The sequence below is a fragment of the Lissotriton vulgaris genome, chromosome 1_1 (genome assembly GCF_964263255.1).
Source record: "Lissotriton vulgaris chromosome 1_1, aLisVul1.2, whole genome shotgun sequence".
In the NCBI taxonomy this organism is placed as follows: Eukaryota; Metazoa; Chordata; class Amphibia; order Caudata; family Salamandridae; genus Lissotriton; species Lissotriton vulgaris.
This window is the reverse complement of record NC_141685.1, coordinates 1,546,267,213-1,546,290,004: the sequence shown is the minus strand read 5'-3', so window position 1 is coordinate 1,546,290,004 and position 22,792 is coordinate 1,546,267,213. Positions and strand designations below refer to the sequence as shown.

At 47.1% G+C, this 22,792-nt stretch overlaps 1 protein-coding gene across 2 annotated transcripts in view; it reads right to left on the bottom strand.

The window, feature by feature from the left end:
- The window catches only part of TMTC3 (transmembrane O-mannosyltransferase targeting cadherins 3), a 570,313-nt gene that overhangs the window by 466,992 nt on the left and 80,529 nt on the right, over positions 1-22,792 (bottom strand). For both annotated transcript variants that reach the window (XM_086918002.1, XM_086918005.1), the window contains exon 2: positions 4,830-5,046. In XM_086918002.1, the coding sequence (XP_086774128.1) occupies positions 4,830-5,018 (189 nt within the window). In that variant the 5' untranslated portion in view covers positions 5,019-5,046. The remainder of the gene's footprint in view (positions 1-4,829; positions 5,047-22,792) is intronic.

Here is a 22,792-nt window from a genome sequence, read left to right as displayed (position 1 = left end):
CCACCCCCACTTGAACGATTTTGGTTTGCAAGTCAGATAGAGAGGACTGAAAGGCCTGCAGGATGGCGTTGGTATGGTCAGGGTAGGAAAGGAGACCAGGGCAGTTGGTGGAGCAGTCAAGGATCCTTTGGTTTGCTATTGGGAAGTGGAGGGTTTGTCGCAGTCCATGGTAGCCCAGATGAAAATCACTTAGGGGCGAAGATCTCCTGGGCAAGTTACCCACCAAGTCGGGCTAATACTGCGTTGAGGACAAACATGTCCAGGCTGTCTGAGTCGGCATTGCCCTAAGCCTGGCCCACTTACTCCCCCTACTGAGATGATATGGAAGGGAGGGAGGTAGCATGAGCAGCCAGGATACTTTGCAATGGGCAGCAGCGAAGGCCGGGTGAGAAAGGAGTGGGGGGAAGATGGGCAGGAACGTATCTCTAGTGGGGGCTGAAGACCAGGTCCCAGAGTGAGGGGGGGTGAGAATGAGAATGTACACCCCTGCAAGCGACCCAGGGTGAGAGTCCCCAGTGTGCTAGCAGCAAAAAGAAAGAAGGGTCATGGAGTACAGACCAATGTGTGGCATGGACAGCAACTCCTTTCAGAGGGGCCAGTTGCAGTGTCACTGGTCCCCAGGCACCTCAAGTTGCGACAGACGTCAAAGTAAAGGTCCTTGGGGCCCAGCGCGGCCAAGTATGTGCTCAATACCCACTGCGGGGAAGAAGTGCCAAAGTCGGTCAGGTCACGCAGCTTGAGCACAACGGCATCGGCCATGCCACGTAATGGAGTGAAAGTCGTCGACGGCCTGCAAGAGGAGTCTCCTCCAAGCCCGTGCAGCCAGGTGTAATCTCTCCAGAGGTTCCCAGGGGCCAGCACCAACGGTGTCCCGCGATGCAGTGCAGCTAATGGAGGGGGTTCGAGTCCACCATCTGAAGCATAGCTTGGTGGCTGTTTTACTGCAGGGTTTCAGGGAAGTGGTGGTAGAGCCTGCCGCATTGTAGACCCTCTATGGAGAAAGCAGGCTGCGGTCTGGAAGGAGAGTGTCTCCTGGAGCCTGGCACAGCAAGGTGTGCTCACCGATGAAGCCTGCGTTGGGTGAGGCAAAATCTGGCCAAGTTCCCGAAGCCTGCAGCAGCACCTTCTGGCAAAGCAGTGCAGACAAATGAAGGTAGACTGGGCTCCAAACAATAGCAGCCTTAATGCACTATTTTCATATTATAAAGAACTCCTGAAATAGCCCCTCTGAATACAGACTCCAGCAAGCAAAGTCCGTTATCTGAGTCTGTTGGACACTGCAGCTCATATCTTCCATTTGAGCGAAGCCTTTGCCCACCTACTTCATTCAAGCACTCAGGCCTTGGAGCTCACTAAGAACTTTAAAGGGAAAATCTAACCTACCCCACTACTTCTAGTGTGTTGGAAAGGTCTATGGCTAGCCTACCCGATTATGGGACACCTCAAGTCAACGCTAATTTAGTATCAGACTTAAATCCCACCCAGAACAACTTTGATTCATAGTGCAACCGGGGAGCGCCATTCATTTATTGGGGGTTCGACATTCTTGTAAACTTTTAATAACATAAGGGAAGATGCCTACACCTTTAAAAACACTTTTAGGCCTTTTTTTGTAACGTAATACTATATGCAGTGAAAACTAAGCATAATGCTTTCCACTGGCCACCCTCTTTAAGAAACATTTATGCTGTAATGAATTAAATCTGCCATTTTCAAGCCTTGTAGGGCATGTAAATGTGGCAGGCTCTGGATGGTATTTATGATGCCATTTTATGCTTCAAACATTTTAATTTGAGAACTTAGTAGAGCATATAGTAGAGAGTCAGGGGATAAGAATGGGGTAGAAGTGAACAACTCTAAATTAAAATCCTCAACCAAAACTTGGATAATAACTATAATTTAAAAAAAAAAACCTGAAAATATACTTATTAAACCCCCTTCTAGGTTAATGTAGGAGCATTAACATCATGCCTGGATCAGGAATATAAATATATAAAGTGAAAAATAGCCATTCTCCATCAGTACCTCTGGATTTGCCTTGACATGTTTCCAAGAAGGCCTCTGTTACATCTAAGAGAACGGTCAGATGTTGTCTGCCACTGTACAAGACCCAAGGTCTCATCAGGAGAAGCTAATTTTTAATGCACTGCAGAGGACTTCTCCTGTGCTGCATAGCCAGAATATAGTCTGGGAACATTGAGAGTCTCATGTAGGGTGACATTCCGCCTTTTGCTGGCTTTGCGCATTACAAACTCTCTTTCAGAAGGGTTTCAAAGTTCTGCCATCACCATGTTTGTGGTGTATAAAAGCCTATGTAGTCATCTCATTGTCAACTTGTATATTCTACATACGGTTGTACATTTTGGGGACCCTGCGGGAAGAACCTTCTCCTCCAAATACTTCGAGCTCTTGCCTGAGTAAGACCCTTGTAGAACTACATCACAAATGCCCAAGGAGGCAGCCCTTAGGGATGACAAAGGATTACAATTCTTTCTTATACTTATCACTTATTTTCAGTTCAGCAACACAACTCAGATGTGAGGTCTGTTGCATTGATCTCTGTAGCACACCCTCATTCTTAGGGCTCCTCATGAATGACTCAAGTGTGGTGTCAACTGAGGTAACTTGTTTGTGCAGTGTTTCTCCTACTGCCAAGTAGTTCATGCAGGGTTGCCAGGATTAGAGAGTCACACCTCAAGGATTCAAACCTCCCTCCTTACCTGCAGCCTCAGGTGCAGTCTCCAAATCTCCCCTTCTGGAGTACTGTGTCGTAGCTCCTTTCACCTTCTTGATTTTCCCTTTGCTGTCCTTTGCAGCCAGAATGGTTCCACTCCTCACACTACCTCCGTTCAAGACCTCTGTTGTTGATCCTCTCCTAAGGTGTCAAATCAATCAGTAAATGGGGAAGTCATCCGACATCACGGGCCCATGTGCACCTGAGGGACACTGCCCCATCATCTATGTGCCAAAGGAGTTCTCTGCAGCATGGGGGTGACTAGAGAGCAGTCTTGATCCACTGCCTGCTCTTGGAGCTGTCACATAGACTGTGTCCTACTTCATGCACCTTCAGTTGAGGCTACTTGACAACCTCACATGCCTTCACGGTCCTACGTTTCCGGTGTAGACGATAGCCTGGTAACATTTTGCACCGAGTCTCAGGCAGCGAAGTATGCCTTTTAAGTTTTCAGCAGCACAAGGAAGCTGTGGCTCTGGCAACTCACAATGTAGGCACCTTGAGCCGCTGCACCGTTCGAGACCCAAAAGATAGAGCTGCACCAGAGCTCTGAAGAAGCCTAACGGTTGCAGCTAAGGAAAGCACCCCAATCAGTGCTGAAATTTAAAATTGTATGTACAATATTTGTCAAAGATTATGTTATTTTCCGCCTTTTACATTTAGGCATTTAAACAGGATATATTACAAGAAGAAACTTTCTGGTTACGAAATTGGTCAAAACAAGGGAGAGGGTTTTAAAAGAAAATGCAGTCCGATGGCCCCTGGCAACAAACATCACTCATAAAAGTAATGAAAAGATGGCAGCAAGGGTGTAAAACACGTGCCTTTTAATTTAATTCTTCAGTGTACAGCTCCATGTTTAAATGGGAAACATAAAGGTGAGACATGCTCACATTGCAAGATATGACGCATGTAGAACAGCATAAAAACACAGGAGGTCATCATGCTTACCCACCTGTATTTATTGTTATGGTTATGAACTATCCTAACAAACCATTATGAATGTTCTCCATCTAGTGCTACATACATTTAAATGTTTTCGAATATCGAGACTATCAAGATTTTTCCTACTTTAGAATATCTTATATTTTTTTTGCACTAATGATTCTTCAAAAAAACGTAACAACCACATATCATTACACATTATTTGTTGTTAATGAGATTTTTATTTATATTCTAGAAATTTATATTTTGGTGCTTATGATATTGCATATTAGAACTACAATATAAGGAATTAAATAAAATCTAGTTCTCATTTGATTGACTTATAAAAAGTATGCAAATATAACAAATATGCCTTTGTGCAATCAGATAAAATTATGCGGCCACCATTATGGGAAGTTACATTCTTTGGGGCAGCCCAAAACAAAATATCTTAATGTGTGGATACCGCTGTCCACTGTATATACCACCCCAATTGGGGCTAGCAGAAGTACATGTTGGAGAAGTGTGGCTCAGGGGTTAGAGGCGGCAGACCCGGAAGCTGAGATCGGTCCTGGACCAGGGTTCAATTCCCCGCCTCGGCGGGTCTTGGGCTCAAAAATTCCACGGACTCGATAATTCTCGTTCCGGTGCCTACTCGACTCACGGGTTCACACTCTGCGACTCTGGGCAATAGCTTGCTTAATCTCCACTACGGCCCCTCGCGGCGGGATGCCTGGCTTTCACCTTGTGGATACCCTGCTCACAGGGGAATACCAGGACGGGTTCCCAAGGCAAGCGCTTTGATGCCTTCGGGTGATATGTGCGCTATATAAATCGCAATACATTTACATTTACATGTTAAGGGATCAATTTAGACAGTGTAATGATTAAAAGTAGATCTCGAGTCACTCACCTCTCATATGGCTTACCTTAAATGCCCCTACATGCTCTCTGGTTCTCTGCATTTGGAATGTAGCAATTATGTTTAATACATTAAATAATAAGCTAAAGACCATTAATTAAATCACAAAAAATTTGCAAAACTACAGGAGAAACAAAGAAATTTCGTTCGGTTTCATATTTGGCCATGTCTGTACTTGGCTTCCCTGCTCAATAACATTCAAAATTGCTGGGCTAAGACGGACAAAAGGATACATTTTGTATCAATTACCTCAGACATGGGGGTTCCCCAGAAGTCATTCTGAAAAAGGTTTTTCAAAGGAGTCGTGGGGTGCAAATCTTTGTTGTCAAGAATTGCTGACACATCATCAAAGACAAACCCACAGAAGAGACTATTCCAGTAGCATGCAGTCACCACGCCTGCTATCACTGCCACTTCGTACATGGTAACACCACCCATTTTCCCAAACAGGTCTCATGGACAGCGGCTAGGAAAAACAGAGTAAAAATACAGTGATTACAACAAAAAGAGGGCGTTTTTCGTGTTTAAAAAAAAAGATTTACTTTTACATTCCATTTTCTCATCTTAAAACAACACAGAAATGCAGAATCGCTTTATGAGGAATAGGCTACTCTGCCTCATACGCTCAGGATGAAGTTGTCACTTGATATTGCTTGGTCACCTGTTATCAGACTATATTCTGTAATATAAGTAACCTGGATAACATTTTAATGGGGATTATGAACTATACAAAACACAAATTAGATTAAAATGTGGAGTTGTGGTCTTTTAATTAGGGTACCGCTCTTGTTCGGAGAAACAAAGCTATTTGCCAAGTAGAGGCAGCTCAATGAAGGCAGAGTGCCACAACTAAAGAAAGTATCCAAAAAACAATGCCTCTTGGCACACCTTCTCGCCCACCCCTGAACAAGAAATCTATAACACTAACGATTAACCCCTCCAATTACTTCTCAGACCCATTACCTTCTCCTTTCTTCAAAACAATAAAAACCTCTATTCTACCCCTATTGTCAAAGATCGTAAACGCTCTCTGAGACAAGGGTCTATAAAGGACTGTCTTAAATTAGGGCAGGTCACACCTATACTAAAGAAATCTGACTCCCTCTCCACTGATCATAACAACTACTGCCCTATATCCAACATCCCCCACTTTAGCAAAATTGCTGGAAAAATGTGTACAAATACAACTATGCAACCACATCAAGAATTACAACCTCCTAGACAAACACCAATCCAGCATCCGTCAAGGTCACAGCACGGAATCTGCACTCAGCCACATAATGGATGACATACTAAAAATGGTAGACCACAACAAATCATGCCTATTAATACTTCTTGACTTATCCTCCGCTTTTGATACAGTAAAGCATGACAACCTACTGTCACTACTGGAACGAAGGATGGGCCTAACTGGCTCAGTGCTACAATGGCTCACCTCCTTCCTAAATGACATAACACAAATAATTAAGACAGAGCATTCACTCTCTCAACCCTCCATGGTCACCATAGGGGTTCCACAGGGCTCAGCACTCTCACCCATCCTTTTCAATTTACTCATGGAACCCCTGGCAAAAGCACTGCTCTCTGCGAACATTCTATATCACCTGTAAGCGGACGACACTCAACTGTATATAAAAGACTTAATCTCCTCCCTCGAAGCTATTCTACAGAATACTCAAAGTTGGCTCACTGGCAACCACCTCATGCTTAACATAAAAAAAGGAATTCCTTCTCATCTTCCCTCTCAATCACACACCCAAGATAGACTTATGATGAAGCATCTAACTTCCATGGACTGTGCTTCCCACATCATTGACTCCACGAAATCCTTGGGAGTCACCATAGACAAACACGTGAACATGCAGGCACAAATCAATATTGCCACCAAGGGAGGTAATCATCAGATGAGTATACTAAGGAAACTTAAACCCTTCCTCCCAGAGAACAACTTAAAAATGGTGGTACAAGCTCTCGTGCTACCAAGATTGGACTATGGAAGCACGACTCTATGCGGTCTCCCCAAATACTAGCTTGCCTCGCTGAGGGCTTCGCTTAATGCTGTTGCCAGACTAGTCTCAGGAACTAAAAGAAATAACCACATTTGTCCGACATTGAAAGCTCTGAACTGGCTACCCTATGAGGCAAGAATACACCTAAAGATCGCCTGCATGAACCACAAAGCCCTGCATAGCAATATCTCCAGTTACTTAGCACGAAAGCTAGAGCGATCAGGAGGATGCAGACAATTGCGTAGTGCAAGTTCACTACTAGTTCACTACTACTGAAACCACAATCCTGCCACAAAAAGGGAACTGGTTACAGAGCATTCGCAGGAATCGCTCCGAAGATTTGGAACTCCCTACCTCCAGTGGGACGCGGAATCACTTCCTTTACCCACTTCAAAAAAGAAGTAAAACTGTTTCTAATGAACAAATTCACTCCTAAGACTTTAACTCTTTGATGACTACCAGTCACCTATGCTACCCTTATAATACTGTCTACCCGTTTTGTATTGAATGACGAATATTAAATGTTTGTATACTACCTCAACCACCTAATATGTAATAACTGTGTATTGTAAAGCACTCAGATTCCCTCCTGGGTTATTCCTTGATCACTACTAGTCACCTATGCTACTCATATACTCCAATCTACCTCTTTTGTATTGAATGGCGAATACCGAATTTATGTATACTACCTCAACCATCTCACAGTCAACAACTAGGTTGTAAAGCGCTCTGATACCCCCGTGGGTCATGTTCACGCTATATAAAACTTTATGAAAGAATAAATAAAATCCAACACACTGTTTTTCAAGATGCATTTTCCAGCCACCTTGCCTCAATACCACTATGTGCATAACCAGGATTAAATTTTGACGTTTTTATTGGGACTGAGGCGGAATAATAATCATTCTTGCCATGGTGTGGCTCAGTGGAGCTCAGTGGCTCACTTGTTTGAGGCGGCAGACCCGGAAGCAGAGGACGGCCCGGGACCAGGGTTCAATTCCTGACGCGGTAGGGTCGTGAACCAGGGTCAGCGGACTCGATAATTCTCGCTTCGGTGCCTACTCTAACCAGGGATCACACTCGGCAACTCTGGGCATCAGCTTGCCTCATCTCCACAAAGGCCCCCCACAAACGCCGGGGATGCCTGGTTTCACCTTGGAGATACCCAGGAGGGAACATCTCACAGGGAAAGCCAGGACGGGTTCCCCAGCGGTCTATAGCGCCAGGACGCCTCCGGGTAGCAGTGCGCTTTACAAGACACACACATTTACATATTGGAAAATAATGGACATACCATAACTATGCAACAAAAAAAAAATAAACATTTCACTGTGTGTAACAAAATAATGTCAATACTATATTAGGCAACTACATACCTGCCTTAGGACAATGACAAAGGGTTCAAGGCCAGACTGGTTTGCATGAATAAAAGACAAGTAGCCAACCAGTGCATTTCCTGCGAAGACATCCATCTGAAAAACGCTGTAGCAACTGCCCTGACCCTTATAGAATCGGGGCGATTGCTGCTTCAAGCAATGTCCGGTAGATTCCATCACAGCACTCTCCGATGCAAGATACCGAGGATTATGATATCACGTTCTCTTTTTTGCACAGAAACATCACTGGAAGTACCGATGTAGGTCACAAACAGCCTACTTTCTATAATATAGGTAGACTATTCTGCTTTGGGTTTAAAACCCATAATAACAGGTAAAACTACATAGAAAGGGAACCATTTCTCACCAGTGTAAACATATAAAAATTGATAAACACCTGTACAACTACAAACTAAAATGCCATCAAAGAAAGGAAAGTAAAAGAGAAGAAGTCATTTTTATTTCTTTCTGAAGGGGCCAACCCAATGTAAGTTTGTTGCACAGCGGATCATGGAGAGTTTGGGGCCCTATCGGTTTGTTTGGTAAATAACTCCAAGACGGAGGTTATGTGTTTGAATTTTGAAGGCTGGAGAGGGCGCGCGAGTACAGAGATTAAATATTTAGGTATCACTATTGTCAATCTACTGGGCGTAATTACATCACATAATTTAAAAAAGAGTGGCTAAGGAAATCAACTCTTTACTCTCCAGCTGGAGAAACTTGCCACTAACTATCTCCCTAAATTGACATATCTTTTTAACCGCATCACCCACACATTCCCAAGATTAATTATAGACAGTGGCGGCTCCCCCATTGAGGCGTTGCCCCACTGCTTTCTTGCTGTGCGAGAAAACACAAGTGCCTGTTTGGGGGTGGGCGGTCCTGCTTGAGGGCAGGTGGGGGAGTGGCTTGCCCACTGTTGTTCATACTGACTGTTTGGGTGTCCCCTTCTCTCGTGCAGGACTGCCCACTCTCCCTTTTTCTTTATGTGGGCTGCTATGCAGCAGCCTACATTGAGAAAATGGCCCTGGTGGGGCGCGCTCTGCTGCGCCTCACCGCGTTATGATTGGCGGAGGGGAGGGAGGGAGGCTGCCTTTCCTGGCTGACCCAATGGGAGATGCCTGTAGGAATTTGAAAAGGCAGGAAGGCGGGAGTCTGACCTATCCGGAAGGCAGAAGCTAAGGTCGCAGCGGCGCTGGACGGTAAGTTAAGTTTTATTTTATTATATATTTTTTAATTAAAACAAACCCCTTCTACCCCTCCCAACCCCCTTTCCAACCCCTCTCTCCCCACCCGCCCATCATGCCGGCCACGACAGGTGCAGCATTTAGGAATAGAATGCAGCGCTCTAGAAGGCCAAATACTCTCCGAGTATGGTTAAACGCACACCAACGCAGCTGCCTTCAGTAAGAGGATTGTTTTCTTTAATATTACTTTGATTCTGCGGGCCATAGCCATCCCTTCCTCCCGCTCTAGCCCCGCAATGTCATCATTACCATTTTAACTGCGTACCGACGGGTCCCTGCCAGGGCCTAAATGAGATCTCCCCCTCCCTTCACCCCACTACATGGTCCCGTCCTCCATGGCATGTCTAAAGAAAACTGCCCAGTCTCCCCACGCTGTCTCATTTTCCCTTAATGTACTTACCCACCCTACCCTCCATCTAATCCGTTCTCTCACTGGCGACATTAATTCAGTCTTGGCCTTCTGACTTTAGACTGGAGCTGAAATATTGACAAAGCCTGAAACTGGAAGCAGGTGGAGCGCCTGGCTGTCTGCGAGTCCTCCTTCCCCAGAAATATAATTTGACATCATTATGCCTGTTTAAAAAACAAAAAAATGGTTGGAATTTTTATGTGTGTGGGTAGCAATTCGTATATGGCTTATCCGTTTTTTTAGCGCTACGATATTTCTCTATGTATGTGCTTACTTGAAATGGGTGTTCCTTTAGTGGAATGATGCCTTTGCCTGGACACCGACCGATGCAGTGTTTCAGCTGGTCAGTTGTTTAGAGTGGAAGTGACATAACACCCTGAGCATTGTATCATAAGGAGAATGCAGGACTTATGCCGACGGTAGCAAATTTAACACAAATTAAGATGCAGGGGCAGGGCTTAGGTGACTGGAGCTTGAAGCGGCCTGTGGTGTAACCGAGGTGAACTTTAAAAGTGAACTGTTCATTGGTTACATTTCCTCCTTTAACCTTAGGGCTCTTGGGGTGCAGTGCTCACGGGGTGCGAGTTGTCGGTCTACTTATCAACTGGACCCAGAGCCGTAGGTGCATCGACCCACTGATCTGTCTCCTTTTGTTTGGAACCTTTGACTCATATGTTGTACACAACACAAATCTCTGCGGCAGGTGCATTTACCCACTAAGATGTCTGACTGAGATTAGAACATGGGACCTGCAGGCTACACACAGATCTGTGTAAGGAGTATTTAGTATTTAAAGTCGCTAAACTCTAAAGGAGTTGTTAATGAACCGTAGAGCTCCGCAATAGGCACATTAACCCAACAAGTTAACTGATTCCCCTTCTAACCTGCAGTCTACAAAGCCTATTCATTCACGTTCTGCTACATGCCCCAACATTGTCATTTCCAGATTACCTTCTTCTTTGACCCTCTTCTCAGGTTTGAGTTAATTCGTGTCTGCCGATTAGTAATGGGAAAGATCCCTCTTGTCAAAAAAACTGGGACAACAACACAGCTAAAGCACTTTCCCCCTAAAACTGGCAGGTAGTATTCTAGGCATTTCATACATGATAACAGTTTCAAATTTTTCAAGATGTATATGGCATCTTCCGAACCTTTTTCATTTAGTGGCAGCTCAAAGAGGCCTCATATGCCAGTTCACAGCATTCTGAATTCCAACAACCAAGCAACGGTGAGCACTGTAAGGTGCTTGAGGACAGTGTGAAGCTGGCACTGATGGGCAAAGATGAGCTGGCTCTCATGGGCAGTGTGTGAAGGTGACATTAGTGGATAGTGTGAGGTGTCAGAAACAGTGGACACTGTAAAAGTAGCACAGGTGAGCTCTCTCTTCCACACTCCATTTTGCGGTCTGTTACCATACTTTTTTCTGCCACACTCACAATATCTGTGTGGTCCTCTGTGTAATAACCTCTCCTACAAAATCCAACACTCCGCAATTTCTTAAATGATACATAATTCAATCGTATTGCTTCAATTAACCTTCCTGCTTCCTCAAGATTGCTTGAAAAAGCATCATTTGTCCACTCTTTTTTCAAAATTTACCCCGTATGTTGTTCGGGCTCGCTCGCTACACTCGATCGTCTTAGTGAGGTACGACAATAATTTTACGCCACACCACTTTCAAATGTCACTAGCCGCCACAGATTATAGATAGAATTCAAGGCAAAAATCACTTGTTTTATATGGGCTTCCAGGGGTGTTAGGTTGGCATGGAAGAAGATGAGGTGTGGGCTTGAGAAGGGTGGCTTAGCTCTCCCCGACTTTAAATCTTTACTGTATAGCGAATCTTCGGATGCTTTGGAGAAACCAGGAAAGCATTGTGTTTCAGGTGCTTAGGAATGCAGGGCTACAATGAATCTTTGTAATTCAAACTTTAAAAGCTTTTACACTGTACTGTTGAGTTGGCAGAGATGGCCACTCCTTCTATGCCATAATATTAAAGGGGTAGGTGAATGACCCCCTGTGTCCAAGAATTTTATTAAAACATTCGAAAGCAACACTTTTACTGTTTGAATCCATTATTAGTCCTGTAAACCAGACAGAGCGAGTGTGAGAGATAAAGAGATGTGATAGAGGGTAATGAGATGGCATATGGCCGGTCCGCCGTATTACATGTGCATTATAGTACAAGGGACTTGTAATACAGCAGAAGGGATATCTGCCAAGCCCTGGTGGAGTATTCCATCCCCTGACTCTAAATAAGGTCTTCTGAATATGGCAAGTTTTCCGCAATAGGAATGGCATTAATGGAGGTGTTTGAAGTTTACTTTATTTGTGTAGTTATAAATATATCCTGCAAGAAATTTGGTTTCTTACTGTGGCTATAAGGCAGGGGCTGTTGACCTTTTTTTCAATCTGTATTAATAATAAAATATGCACCTGCCAATATGGCAAGTGTCTTGAAGTACTCAACACAAAGAAGGGGAGAGGGCCATTACTGTTTAAACTCCACTATCCCAAGCCCCCAAGCACAATCAAATGTTCACACACAAGGGGTATGTAGAGTACACAATACACATAACCAAGAAAAATTTCTCAGTTTGGAAAAACTGCCCTGCCTCACATACCGAGGTATGTGACATGCTTCATCATAGGGCCTGCTACAAACGCCCTGGTGTAGCCCTTGTGTGTGAACAAGTGTCTTGAAGTTGTATAAACAGAGTTATATGGACCAAAAGGTATACCAAGTAATTCACAAAGAAAAATTTAATGAACTGCTGTGGCCCAGGTCACACAGACTGCATTCAGTCTTTGCAGAGGTCTATGGGGTTTAGTTTCCGAGAGCCTTCTCGATTCATCTGATGCCACTGTTGGCAGCAGCAGATTGATTTTGGCCGAAATTCTATACTGTTCTTGTGCCGACAACACACCTCCTTTCTGTGCTCTGTCCTGCAGCAACTTCCTGTTCTCCACCTAGTGGCTCTCTACCCAGCAGCACCTTCTGGTTCTTCATCCAGCAATAACAACCTTATTCACCTGGCTGTTCCAACCCCCTCTCTCCTGGGCATTCCAGCTTCCCCGGATGAGAAGCTTGCATGGAAGCTTTCATCTCAGACTCTCTAACGTTGTCTTAAATTAAAATTTTGATAATTGAAATGATATGTTTCCTTTGCCTTGGTTCCCTTCATCTTCTCAATTTGTCGTAAAACCCCGAAGGTACTGGTATTTATGGTTTAAATCTTTTATTGAGTTTTCTTCAACAAATAACATGGCCAAATGCTCCATGCAAGTAATGGAATGCAGTCACTAGATATCAGGAGCAGACTAGTTACAGGTGATAAACATAGCAGGCCAAAGACAAACGATGTCCAAAATTAGAACATAAACGTCCCCCCCTCCTCCCCCTCCCTGTCCACCGAAAGAAAATAATATACGAGCCACTTAGGCCTTTGGGATGATTAAGAATGTGATGTCTTTGTAGGAGGTGGGTCTGAAAGGCGCAGGAGTCTAAGATATATAGGGCAGGTGAGTTCACGAAATTTCATCATGAGAAGAGACAGGAAGGTTTGCCACAAGCCTCTGAACTCAGAGCCCCACGTGCTAAAGTGTGTGTTAATTTCTCCATGCCCACAACATGCCAAAGTCGTTGCAGCCAGCCCATGAAGGTAGGGATTTGAGGTGTTTGCCAGTGGATTAGTATGTTCTGAATGGCTGATCCTAGTGCAATGGCTATCAAATGGCCTTGTCGGTATTTGAGCGGGTAGGTTAGAGGATTAGGCAAGTCTAACAAAATATAAACAGGGAATCTGGGGAGCTGGGTCTCCACCTCATCTAGAATCTGCTTCCAGTATGGTTGGATATATTCACAGTCCCACAAGAGATGAGTTAGAGTACCAACCTCCCTGCATCCCCTCCAGCAGTCACTACTTTGGCGTTTGTCATATTGGTGTATTCTTTCCGGTGCATAATACCAATAATCACCAGTTTTGTCAGTGTCTCAGTAAGATATGCGGAGTGTCTGGCCTATAGTAAATACCCTCCCACTCTTTGTGAGTCAGCGATCGGCCCAATTCCCGTTCCTAGCGCATACGGCTAGCATTGAATGTGTGTTTGTCTTTTGGCAACAGCATTTTATAGAGATGCGAGAACAGTTTTTTATCAGATGTGCGAGTAATGAGCCACTTTTCATAGGCGGTCAGGTAGCGCTGTGCTAGGGGCTTTACCTGCGGGTGAAGAGCCCAGGGCCGAAGTTGTAGATAGCGGACGCGCTCAGTCTCTGGGAGGCCGTAGTCTGCCCTGAGTTGTGTGAAGGGGATAATGTCTTCTAAGTCGAATAGGTGTCCCAGTGCGCGACATTCCGTGGAGCACCAGGTTGTAAAAGCATTTGCCTCCATGCCTGGCTGGAAGTCTGGATTCCCAAATAGTGGGGTGAGTGGAAGTGGGAAAGGGAGTTAGGTTATGGGTGACCCCATGCCTCCATTGTCGCTCGGGTGACATTAGATGCGTAAAGGTTAGGAGGTCTATGAGGTCTTGCGAGGAAGGGTATTCGCTGCAGGGGGGTGGCTGCCACCGCTTGGTCTTGAAAGAGCCAGTATTTCTCTGATTTCAGTCGGTACCATTCGACTAGGTATCGTAATTGTGAGGCGTAGAAGTAGAGCTGGAGATCTGGGACCTCAAGCCCTCCCTCCTCTGGTGGGAGGATGGCTATGGCGTGCTTGAACCGCGGTTTACGGCCTTGCCATATAAATTGCGCCAGGTCTGCCTGCGTCTGCTGGATCCAGCCCGAGGGGGGACGGAGAGGAAGAGTCTGAAACATGTATAGGACCTGGGGAAGAATAGTTATTTTAACTGCAGCAACCCTGCCCAGCCAGGAAAGTAAGAAGTGCTTACATTGATGTATCTCTTTGCGTATGAGAGCGTGCAGATTGGCATAATTAATATCAGCTGTGGCTGTGATAGAGGGGGCCAATTGTATACCGAGATAGGATATGGTGTCTGCGGACCCTTGGAGTGTATATTCTTCTTGGAGGCGAGCTAGTGTGGCTGGGGCCAGAGAAAGATCGAGTGCCATTGATTTATCTATATTCATCTAGAATCCGGATGCCAGCGCAAATGTATCCATTTCAGGAAAGAGGGAGCTCAGAGCAGGTATCGGGTCGGAAAGGGTGACTATGATATCATCTGCGTAGAGACTTATAGTGTGCACATCCCCCCCAAATATAATGCCAGTTATAAGAGGATTGTGCTTAACCCGTAGGGCTAGGGGCTCCATGTAGAGGGCAAACAGGAGGGGAGAGAGAGAGAACACCCCTGCCGAGTGTCCCTGCTAATGGGAAATCGTGAGGATGGGTGCCCATTAACTCGGACTGTTGCGCAGGGATGGTGATAGCAGTTAAGAATCTGGGTTCGGAACTTTTCCCCCAATCCCACCTGCACGAGAACTTGTTCTAGGTAGGGCCAGTGCACTTTGTCGAACGCCTTCTCAGCATCTATTGTAAGTAGCCTGTATTCCCCTGGTCTTCGGGAGGCTTTATCGATTAAATGGAGGGCTCTTTTGGTGTTGTCACTTGTTTGCCTCTGTGGGATGAATCCAGCTTGATCTGGTTCTATCAGATTGGGCATATGTGGTGCCAAACTGAGAGGCAAGAACGCTAGTGTATAGTTTAATGTCTATGTTGAGGAAGGAGATCGGTCTATACGCTCCACACAACGTTTTATCTTTACCAGGTTTTGGTATCACCACTATGGAAGCTTCAAGCATCTCGCTTGGGATTGCCCCTGGCTGCACAAAAGAGTTAAACAGAGCGGTGAGAAGAGGAGCTAGTGTATTGCAGAAGGTTTTATAAAAGACAGCTGTGTAGCCATCTGGCCCCGGGGACTTGCCTAGTTTGAGGCGAGACATGGCTTCTATCACCTCCTCAATTCTAATGTACCTTTCAAGCTGTTCGGCTTGTGACTGCGTGCAAGAGGTTCGACCTGAAGCTGTCACATTGTCAGTACTAATAGAGATATCCAGGGATTGGGGGGAGTAGAGTTGTGCATAGAAATCTCGAAAAGTTTCTGCTATTTCTGAATCTATGTCTGTCAAAGTGCCCCCTTCGGTGCAAATTGTTTGAACTCCCTGGGTCTGTCGCACCTCTCGGAGTTTCTGGGCTAGGAGGCGGCAACACCTGTCTCCCCCAGTATAAAAGGAGTGGCGTAGGCATAGTGCTGCAAATTCCGCTTTGTCCTGCTCTAAGGCCATTAGCTGTTATCCGGCTGTGCGCAATTGGCGCCAAATTATGTGAGCCCCTGTTCTCTGGTGCATTTGTTCTAGGTCGTGTACCTGTTGCGCAAGTTTGGCCCTCTTACAGCTGCGTTTGACGTTTTCAGCCGTGGATATAGCTACAAACTCCCCTCGTAGGACTGCCTTAAGGGCCGCCCATTGGGTCGCTAGCGTAGTGTCGCTATTGACATAGTGTGTGAGATAGTCCTTTATTGCTTTTTGAATCTGTTCCACTACGCTTACCTTGTGCAATAGAGTATCACGTAAGCGCCAGAGACAGACTGGGGGTTGCATGGGTGGGAGCTTTAGTGTAGTTATAACTGGAGTATGGTTTCATGGAGAGGCAGTCAGGATCTCAACCTCAGTCACTAATGTGCGCATAGGCCCGGTAGTGAGAAAGTAGTCGAGTCTGGCATACGTTTGTGCGTCCCTGAATAGAATGTGTATTCCCGGCTATTGGGGTGAAAATGTCTCCGTAAGTCTATTAGACCCAATTCGGCCAAGCAGGCCATCCCGGAGGCGGAAAGAGCGCCTGCTTGTCCCGTGCGTTGTCAGGAACGGTTGTTGCTGTTGTCAAAAACTACATTAAGGCATCCCCCTAAAATAAGTCTACGCTCCGTGGTGGGTAGTGCCTCCGTGAGGGCGGCGTGGAAGAAGTGTTCCTGACCATCATTGGTGGCATAAATAGACCCCACTATAAATGACAGACCACCCACCGTAAATTGACATGTGAGGAGCCAGCCTCTAATCTCAGCCTCTTTCTGCATTACTTTGCCTGGGAAGAACCTGGACACTAGAATTGCTACCCCGGCTGATTTAGTAGGGATTGACAAGAACATCTGTGTGGGGAATAGCCACAATTTCAGCCTATGACAGTCCTTAGAGAGGAGATGAGTTTCCTGAAGGAGACATTTGTCCGCTTTGGGGTGCTCCAGGAAGGAGAGGACTGTCCTGCGTTAGAAAGGGTTATTCAATCCCCTAACGTTTAGGGAGTGAATTAGAAGGCATCTGGGTTCATAGTTTCAAAGGGTCGCTAGGAGTAAATGTACTGAGGCTAGTGGATAAGGGCGCAGGGTGCGTAAGGTTCCCGAGGTCTGATTGGCAGAGGAGGGAGAAAAACCCGGTGGACAAGGAGTCTCCACCCCAAATAAAGAAAAAACACAGAAACCCCTGAAAAAACCATCTCCAAATGGGAGCAACAATTAGGCAGTTCAATATGTACACTTTCAAAAGTGATAGTCCGTCATCGTTGGATAGCCGGTATAACTGCATAACGTGGCCAAGTGTGGGTGCTCCGGCTCTGCCCGCCACCTGCCCAGAAATGCAAAAGGTGAAAGACTGGGCAGTTCTGCCCTCTCGCACGTTCCCGGAGGGGGCACCCGCTAGTGCCTTGGATGTTGCTGTTAGAGCTGCCTACTGACCCCAGGCGATTTCTGCTTTGTCTGGTCTTCGTCTGCTTCTCCGTTGTTGCCAGCCCGAGGGCGAGATTTCGGGCCCCGGGTGTACATTGGTTTGGTCGTCTTTGTCTTGAGGAGGGTTGATTCCTAGGAGATGGCAAGTCTCTATAAGGGAACGCATCTGGTGTAGTTTGCCATTGTGACGAAAAATAAGTCTGAAAGGATGACCCCAGGAGTAGGGAACTCCCAGTTGTCGTAGATGGTCTGTGGCTGGGCAGAATTGTCGACGTCTTTGCAAGGTTATTGCGGCTAGATCTTGAAAAGGTCAGTGACAATGGAGTCCTCCTTGTCCTCTAATTTAGCCATGCGTTCACCGATGCTATCCATGTCTCTGCGAACATCTTTAATCTCGGCTGTGAGTTCCCTTTTCATTGTCTGGAGGTCATCTCTGAGGTTGGAAAACATGGATTCCATGAAGGCTCTGGTGATGGGCTCTTCCTCCATTGAGGCCGGAGAGACAGTGCCTGAGGTGTAATTGCTATGCTAGGATTGGAGAGCGAGCGGCCGAAGATGTCCGTTAGGAGTTTGGTCTTCTTCGTCCTATTGGAGGACATGTCTGGATGTAGTTGCAGGTACACCCCGTTGGGTGAGAAGAGGAGGTGCGGGGGAAGTGTAGCGTCTGTATTGGGAGCCACAGCGGACAAAGATCTGTGGGGGCCCCGGGGTAGACTTACCACAGTGGTGTCGCAAGGAGGCAGATACAGTTCAATCATCTAGCAAAATCTTGCTGGAGAGAAAGTGGCTTATCGAAAGAGGACCTCCTGTCCTGTTGTCGAGCTTCCAGAGTCCGGGGGTCTGCCGGCAAGGCAACTGGACAGACTGTCCTCACCGGGGAACGGTCACCGTCTGTTGTGGGCTAGTCGATCTCGCCGGTCTTCCACTGGTCACCCCTGCGTTGGCTTGTAAGGCTAAGTCTACTACCCTCCCCCAGCCTGACGGGGCAGTGGGCTGCTGCCCGAGTTACCATGTGGGTGCCGACTCCGTTCCGTTGTATCATGGAATGGAAGCTAATGTGTACCCCGGGCTCCCGGGTCGGGAAGAAGGCCCATTGTGGTGGGAGCCAGAGGTTTTGTCTCAAAGCTCAGTGCGTGCCACCGTCCCAGCGCGCCAGGGAGGACGGGATGCAGGGCCCCCGGCCAGTCCGGGAACGGCCCAATAGGATTGCTGTGAATTGCCTCAGCTCCAGCACAAGTAGGCACTATGGGAGCAAGTGTACTTTCCTTCTTCGTAGGCCCCGGTCAGTAATGGCAGCCCCCCTCTCCGTACCTGAATTGGCCTCCTTTGATGGGATCAGCGCTGCATTTCAATCTCAGGATGCCCTGTCAGCGCTAGTCCATTGTCCCGGAGAATCCGGCCCAAGCCAATGGCTCCACCGACCCCTCTCTCCCGGCGGCCCCTCGTGAGCCCAGGCCTGGGATGAATACGGCCTGCTCGCCCCTCTTCCAATCTGGGCCCCCTCACAGTCCCCAGCAAGCACGCTGGTGCAAGGACACCGGTGGTGGGGCGCCTCAACGTACACCCGGTCTCTGATGGGGAAGTGCTACTCCAGGTCCTGGGTGACCGAGGGCTCCGGGGCCTCCTCCAATCCAGTTCTAGGGGCTCACCAGGAAGGGACCAAGGCAGGGCAGCAGTGGAGAAACTGCTCCGGCGTCTTCAGACCATCCCCGGGCCGCTGAGAGCCATCACTCCTGCCTATCGCCCGATCGCCGGCCCACCACTTGAGGCCGGGGATGTGTACGGCCTGCTAGGCCTTTCCCTACGGTACTCTCAACTGCAGTCTATTAGCTGGCCGGGATGATTGGCTGCGGTGTCAGCGCCCGGGATTCCCATGTGGCCGCATGGGGCCCAAGGTCTAATTACCAACGTGCAGGACGCCGATCCCTGGACCGCTGCACACCGACTGATTGCTGGAAGCCGCTACGGCACCCGGGTCCGGGTCTCAGTCAGGCCTTTCTGTCGGATGGTCGCTAATGCAAATATCGGGGTCCTGGGGGTTGTGAAGCGATCCCCCCGGCTGCAACTCTGATGTAGAGTGTTCCAGTCATCTCAGTGCTTCAAGAGCTCCGGGGAACACGGTGATATAGCAGGCAGGAGCTCACAGCAATGCGTCCTACCTCGTCCCCATCTTGGCCACACACCCCTGTATTTAAAGGAAAGTCGTAAAACTGGTGGAGTTAGGATACTTATTGTTTAAATATCTTATCTGGGATCTCATCTTTTGCCTCTTCACAGGTACTACTCCACACAGAACACCCAACTCCACATCTAAACGATTGTCCTAACCTTCATTTAATGCCATATGCAGAGTACTCCAGGGTAGAGTTCTTTATCCCTCTAGTTAATACCAGGGCAGAATTCCTTAGACTGGGTACGTACCTAAATTTGTTCTTGTGTCTGACAACTACAGAGAGATGCATGCATCTCTGGCTCCTGAGCAAAATATGCACCTGAGTAGCTTGAAAAGCATGCTCCACCTTCACGTTTGTTGTACTGTACAGCTTGGGACACTGTAAAAATCCTGAACCCTCCTTCTGAAGTTGAACAAAGGCTAATATGTTTAAGCAAAAATTATTTGAAAAGAGAAGAGGACAAAATAAGTCAAACAACTACTTGTAGTACAGCTCTTTTCTGATGCTTCCTTTGGAGTGCAATTCAGTACTCAGTAGGGTGTACCCAAATATGAGTGCCTGAGCTTTGGATCACCTGCACAAATTTGTTTTTTAAATAAGTTCAAACACAAGCTGCTGGCATACAGATGAAAATACTGTTCTTTGCTACTTGTCCTATCGATATTACCCATAAATCCAGCATTCACTAATACAGAATGTTTCTTGAAGGTGCAGAAAATAAAGACAGCTGTATGAAAAAGATAGGAAAGTACTATACAAAAAAGTAAACCATAGAGAACAGCATTCATCACCGACTGAGGGAAATACTCGACTGAAGAGTATGCTTACACTCTATCTGCACATCGTGTTACCCACGTTTTAGTTTAGACACTTCACATGCACCATCAGGCTAGTCGGTGGAGTTAGCTCTGGATGTATTAACTGTGGGAAGAATACTCAGATCTAGAAATGATGGTCTCATTCAAAAGTTTAAATAAAATGCATTGATCTTTTTTAAAGTTGACACGTCTTTCAAACAGGAAAGGGAAGGAAATAAATGTGGATCCAAAAGGAGAGTGACAGTGGAGATCTGAATGAAGGGAGTTGTCTATACCACCTTATTTCCTCTGTGAGTAGTCTTTTGAACACAGGTATATGAAATAGTGGTTAACGGGACAGTACCAGAGGTTTGAGATGTCCATTCACATAAGCCTGCTGTGCCTGCGAACCAAAAGCACAGGCACCTTTGGGACTGGAAGGAGCTGAGACCTTGCAACAGAATTCATCCGGTTGTGTAACGAGTTATGGTAGTGGGAGAAAACATGGAGGAAGAAATATACTAAAGAGTAGAAGGGACAGGGAAGGAAAAGACAAACTGCAAGAGAGAGCAGGAGTAAAAGAAACAGGATGCGAGGTACAGTAAAGAGAAAGCACAAGCGGCGCCACATCTATTGAAACTTCCGAGGCTGGCACACACAGGGCCTGCCCTGGAAGGTCTCCAATGGCTGCCTTTAAGGAAAGTAAATTATTTTAAAGCCATGTGCTTCTACCATAGGACCTTTAATGGCAGAGGCCCTGGTTATCTTTTTACATTAATTAAATCCCACCAACCTAGTAGAAGACTCAGATCGTTGGACACTTTCGCTGGCAACAATGCCCTTCATAATTTCCTCTTTTGATTTTCAGGCATCAATCAATCAATCAGGATACTTGCAAAGCGCACTACATACCCGTGTGGGTCTCAAGGTGCTGGGTGGGGGTGGGGGGAGGGGGGATTGCTGCTACTGATCGAAGATCCAGGTCTTGAGGAGTGTTCTGAAGGCCAGTAGGTCTTGGGTCTGCCATAGGTTGGTGGGGAGGGTGTTCCACGTCTTGGCGGCGAGGTGGAAGAAGGATCTGCCGCCGGCGGTCGTTCTTCGGATGCGGGGGACTGTGGCGAGGGCGGGCCGGCGGAGCAGAGCTGGCGGGTGAGGGTGTAGAAGCCGAGTCTCGGTTGAGGTATGCTGGGCCGGTGTTGTGGAGAGCTTTGTGTGCGTGGATGAGGAGTTTGAAGGTTATCCTCTTGTTGACGGGGAGCCAGTGCAGGTCTCTCAGGTGGGGTGGGGTGTGATGTGGCTGCGGCGGGGGATGTCGAGGATCAGACGTGCCGAGGAGTTCTGGATGCGTTGCAGTCGTCTCAGGAGCTTGGCCAACATTCCTGCGTAGAGGATGTTTCCGTAGTCCAGTCTGTTGGTGATGAGTGCCTGGGTGACTGTTCTTTGCGTTTCGGTGGGGATCCACTTGAAGATCCTGCGGAGCATTCGGAGGGTGTCGAAGCAGGATGAGGAGACGGCATTGACCTGCTTAGTCATGGAAAGGGTGGAGTGGAGGATGACCCCGAGGCTGCGTGCGTGGTCGGTGGGTGTCGGGGCTGTTCCTAGTGTTGTCGGCCACCAGGAGTCGTCCCAGGTGGACGGGGTAGAGCAGAGGATGAGAACCTCCGTCTTGTCAGAGTTCAGCTTCAGTCAGCTGTTACTCATCCATTCGGCAATGGCTTTTATTCCTTTCGTGGAGGCGGTTTTTAGCGGTCTGAGGGTCTTTGGTGAGGGAGAGGATCAGCTGGGTGTCATCGGCGTAGGAGATGATGTTGAAGCTGTGCTGTTGGGCGACGTGGGCGAGGGATGCCACGTAGATGTTGAACAGCGTCGGGCTGAGGGAAGAGCCCTGGGGTACGCCGCAGATGATCTCAGTAGCATTGGAGCAGAAGGGGGAGGGGGGGGGGGGGGGGGGCACGGACGCTCTGAGTTCTGCCAGAGAGGAAGGATGTGGTGCAGTCCAGGGCCTTCTCTTGGATCCCGGCGACATGTAGGCGTGTTGGTGTTCATGATCTCGCTGGTGTCCTCGTTGATGCTGGTCCAGGAGAGCAGGCGGTTGGTGCAGGTGGTGATCGTGCGGTCGGTGGTGGTCGGGCGGTTGTGGCGTTAAAGCGGTTGTGGAGGTCAGCGATCTTTCAGTCGATGACGGTGGCCAGCTGTGAGAAGTTGGCTTGATATATGATGCTCACTAGTTCTAGTGATCACCTTGTATCAGTCCAAACAACCCTTATGGTGATTGGTTGTAAGTCAACCTTATAGACCAGCTATCCTAGTAGCGTGGACAAAAGCAGTCTTTAGGCTAAACTCTTTATGGCATGTGAAGCCAGCTGTTTTACCACATATAACCTTTGAATACCAAATGAAAAGGACACCACACAGGTAGTTATGAAAATAAACAGTTATTTATTAACTAACATATACCTCTGAACTCTTTATGAGGTCAGAGGGCTAAGCACATGACAAACTCTTAGGAAAAATACGTTTAAGTTG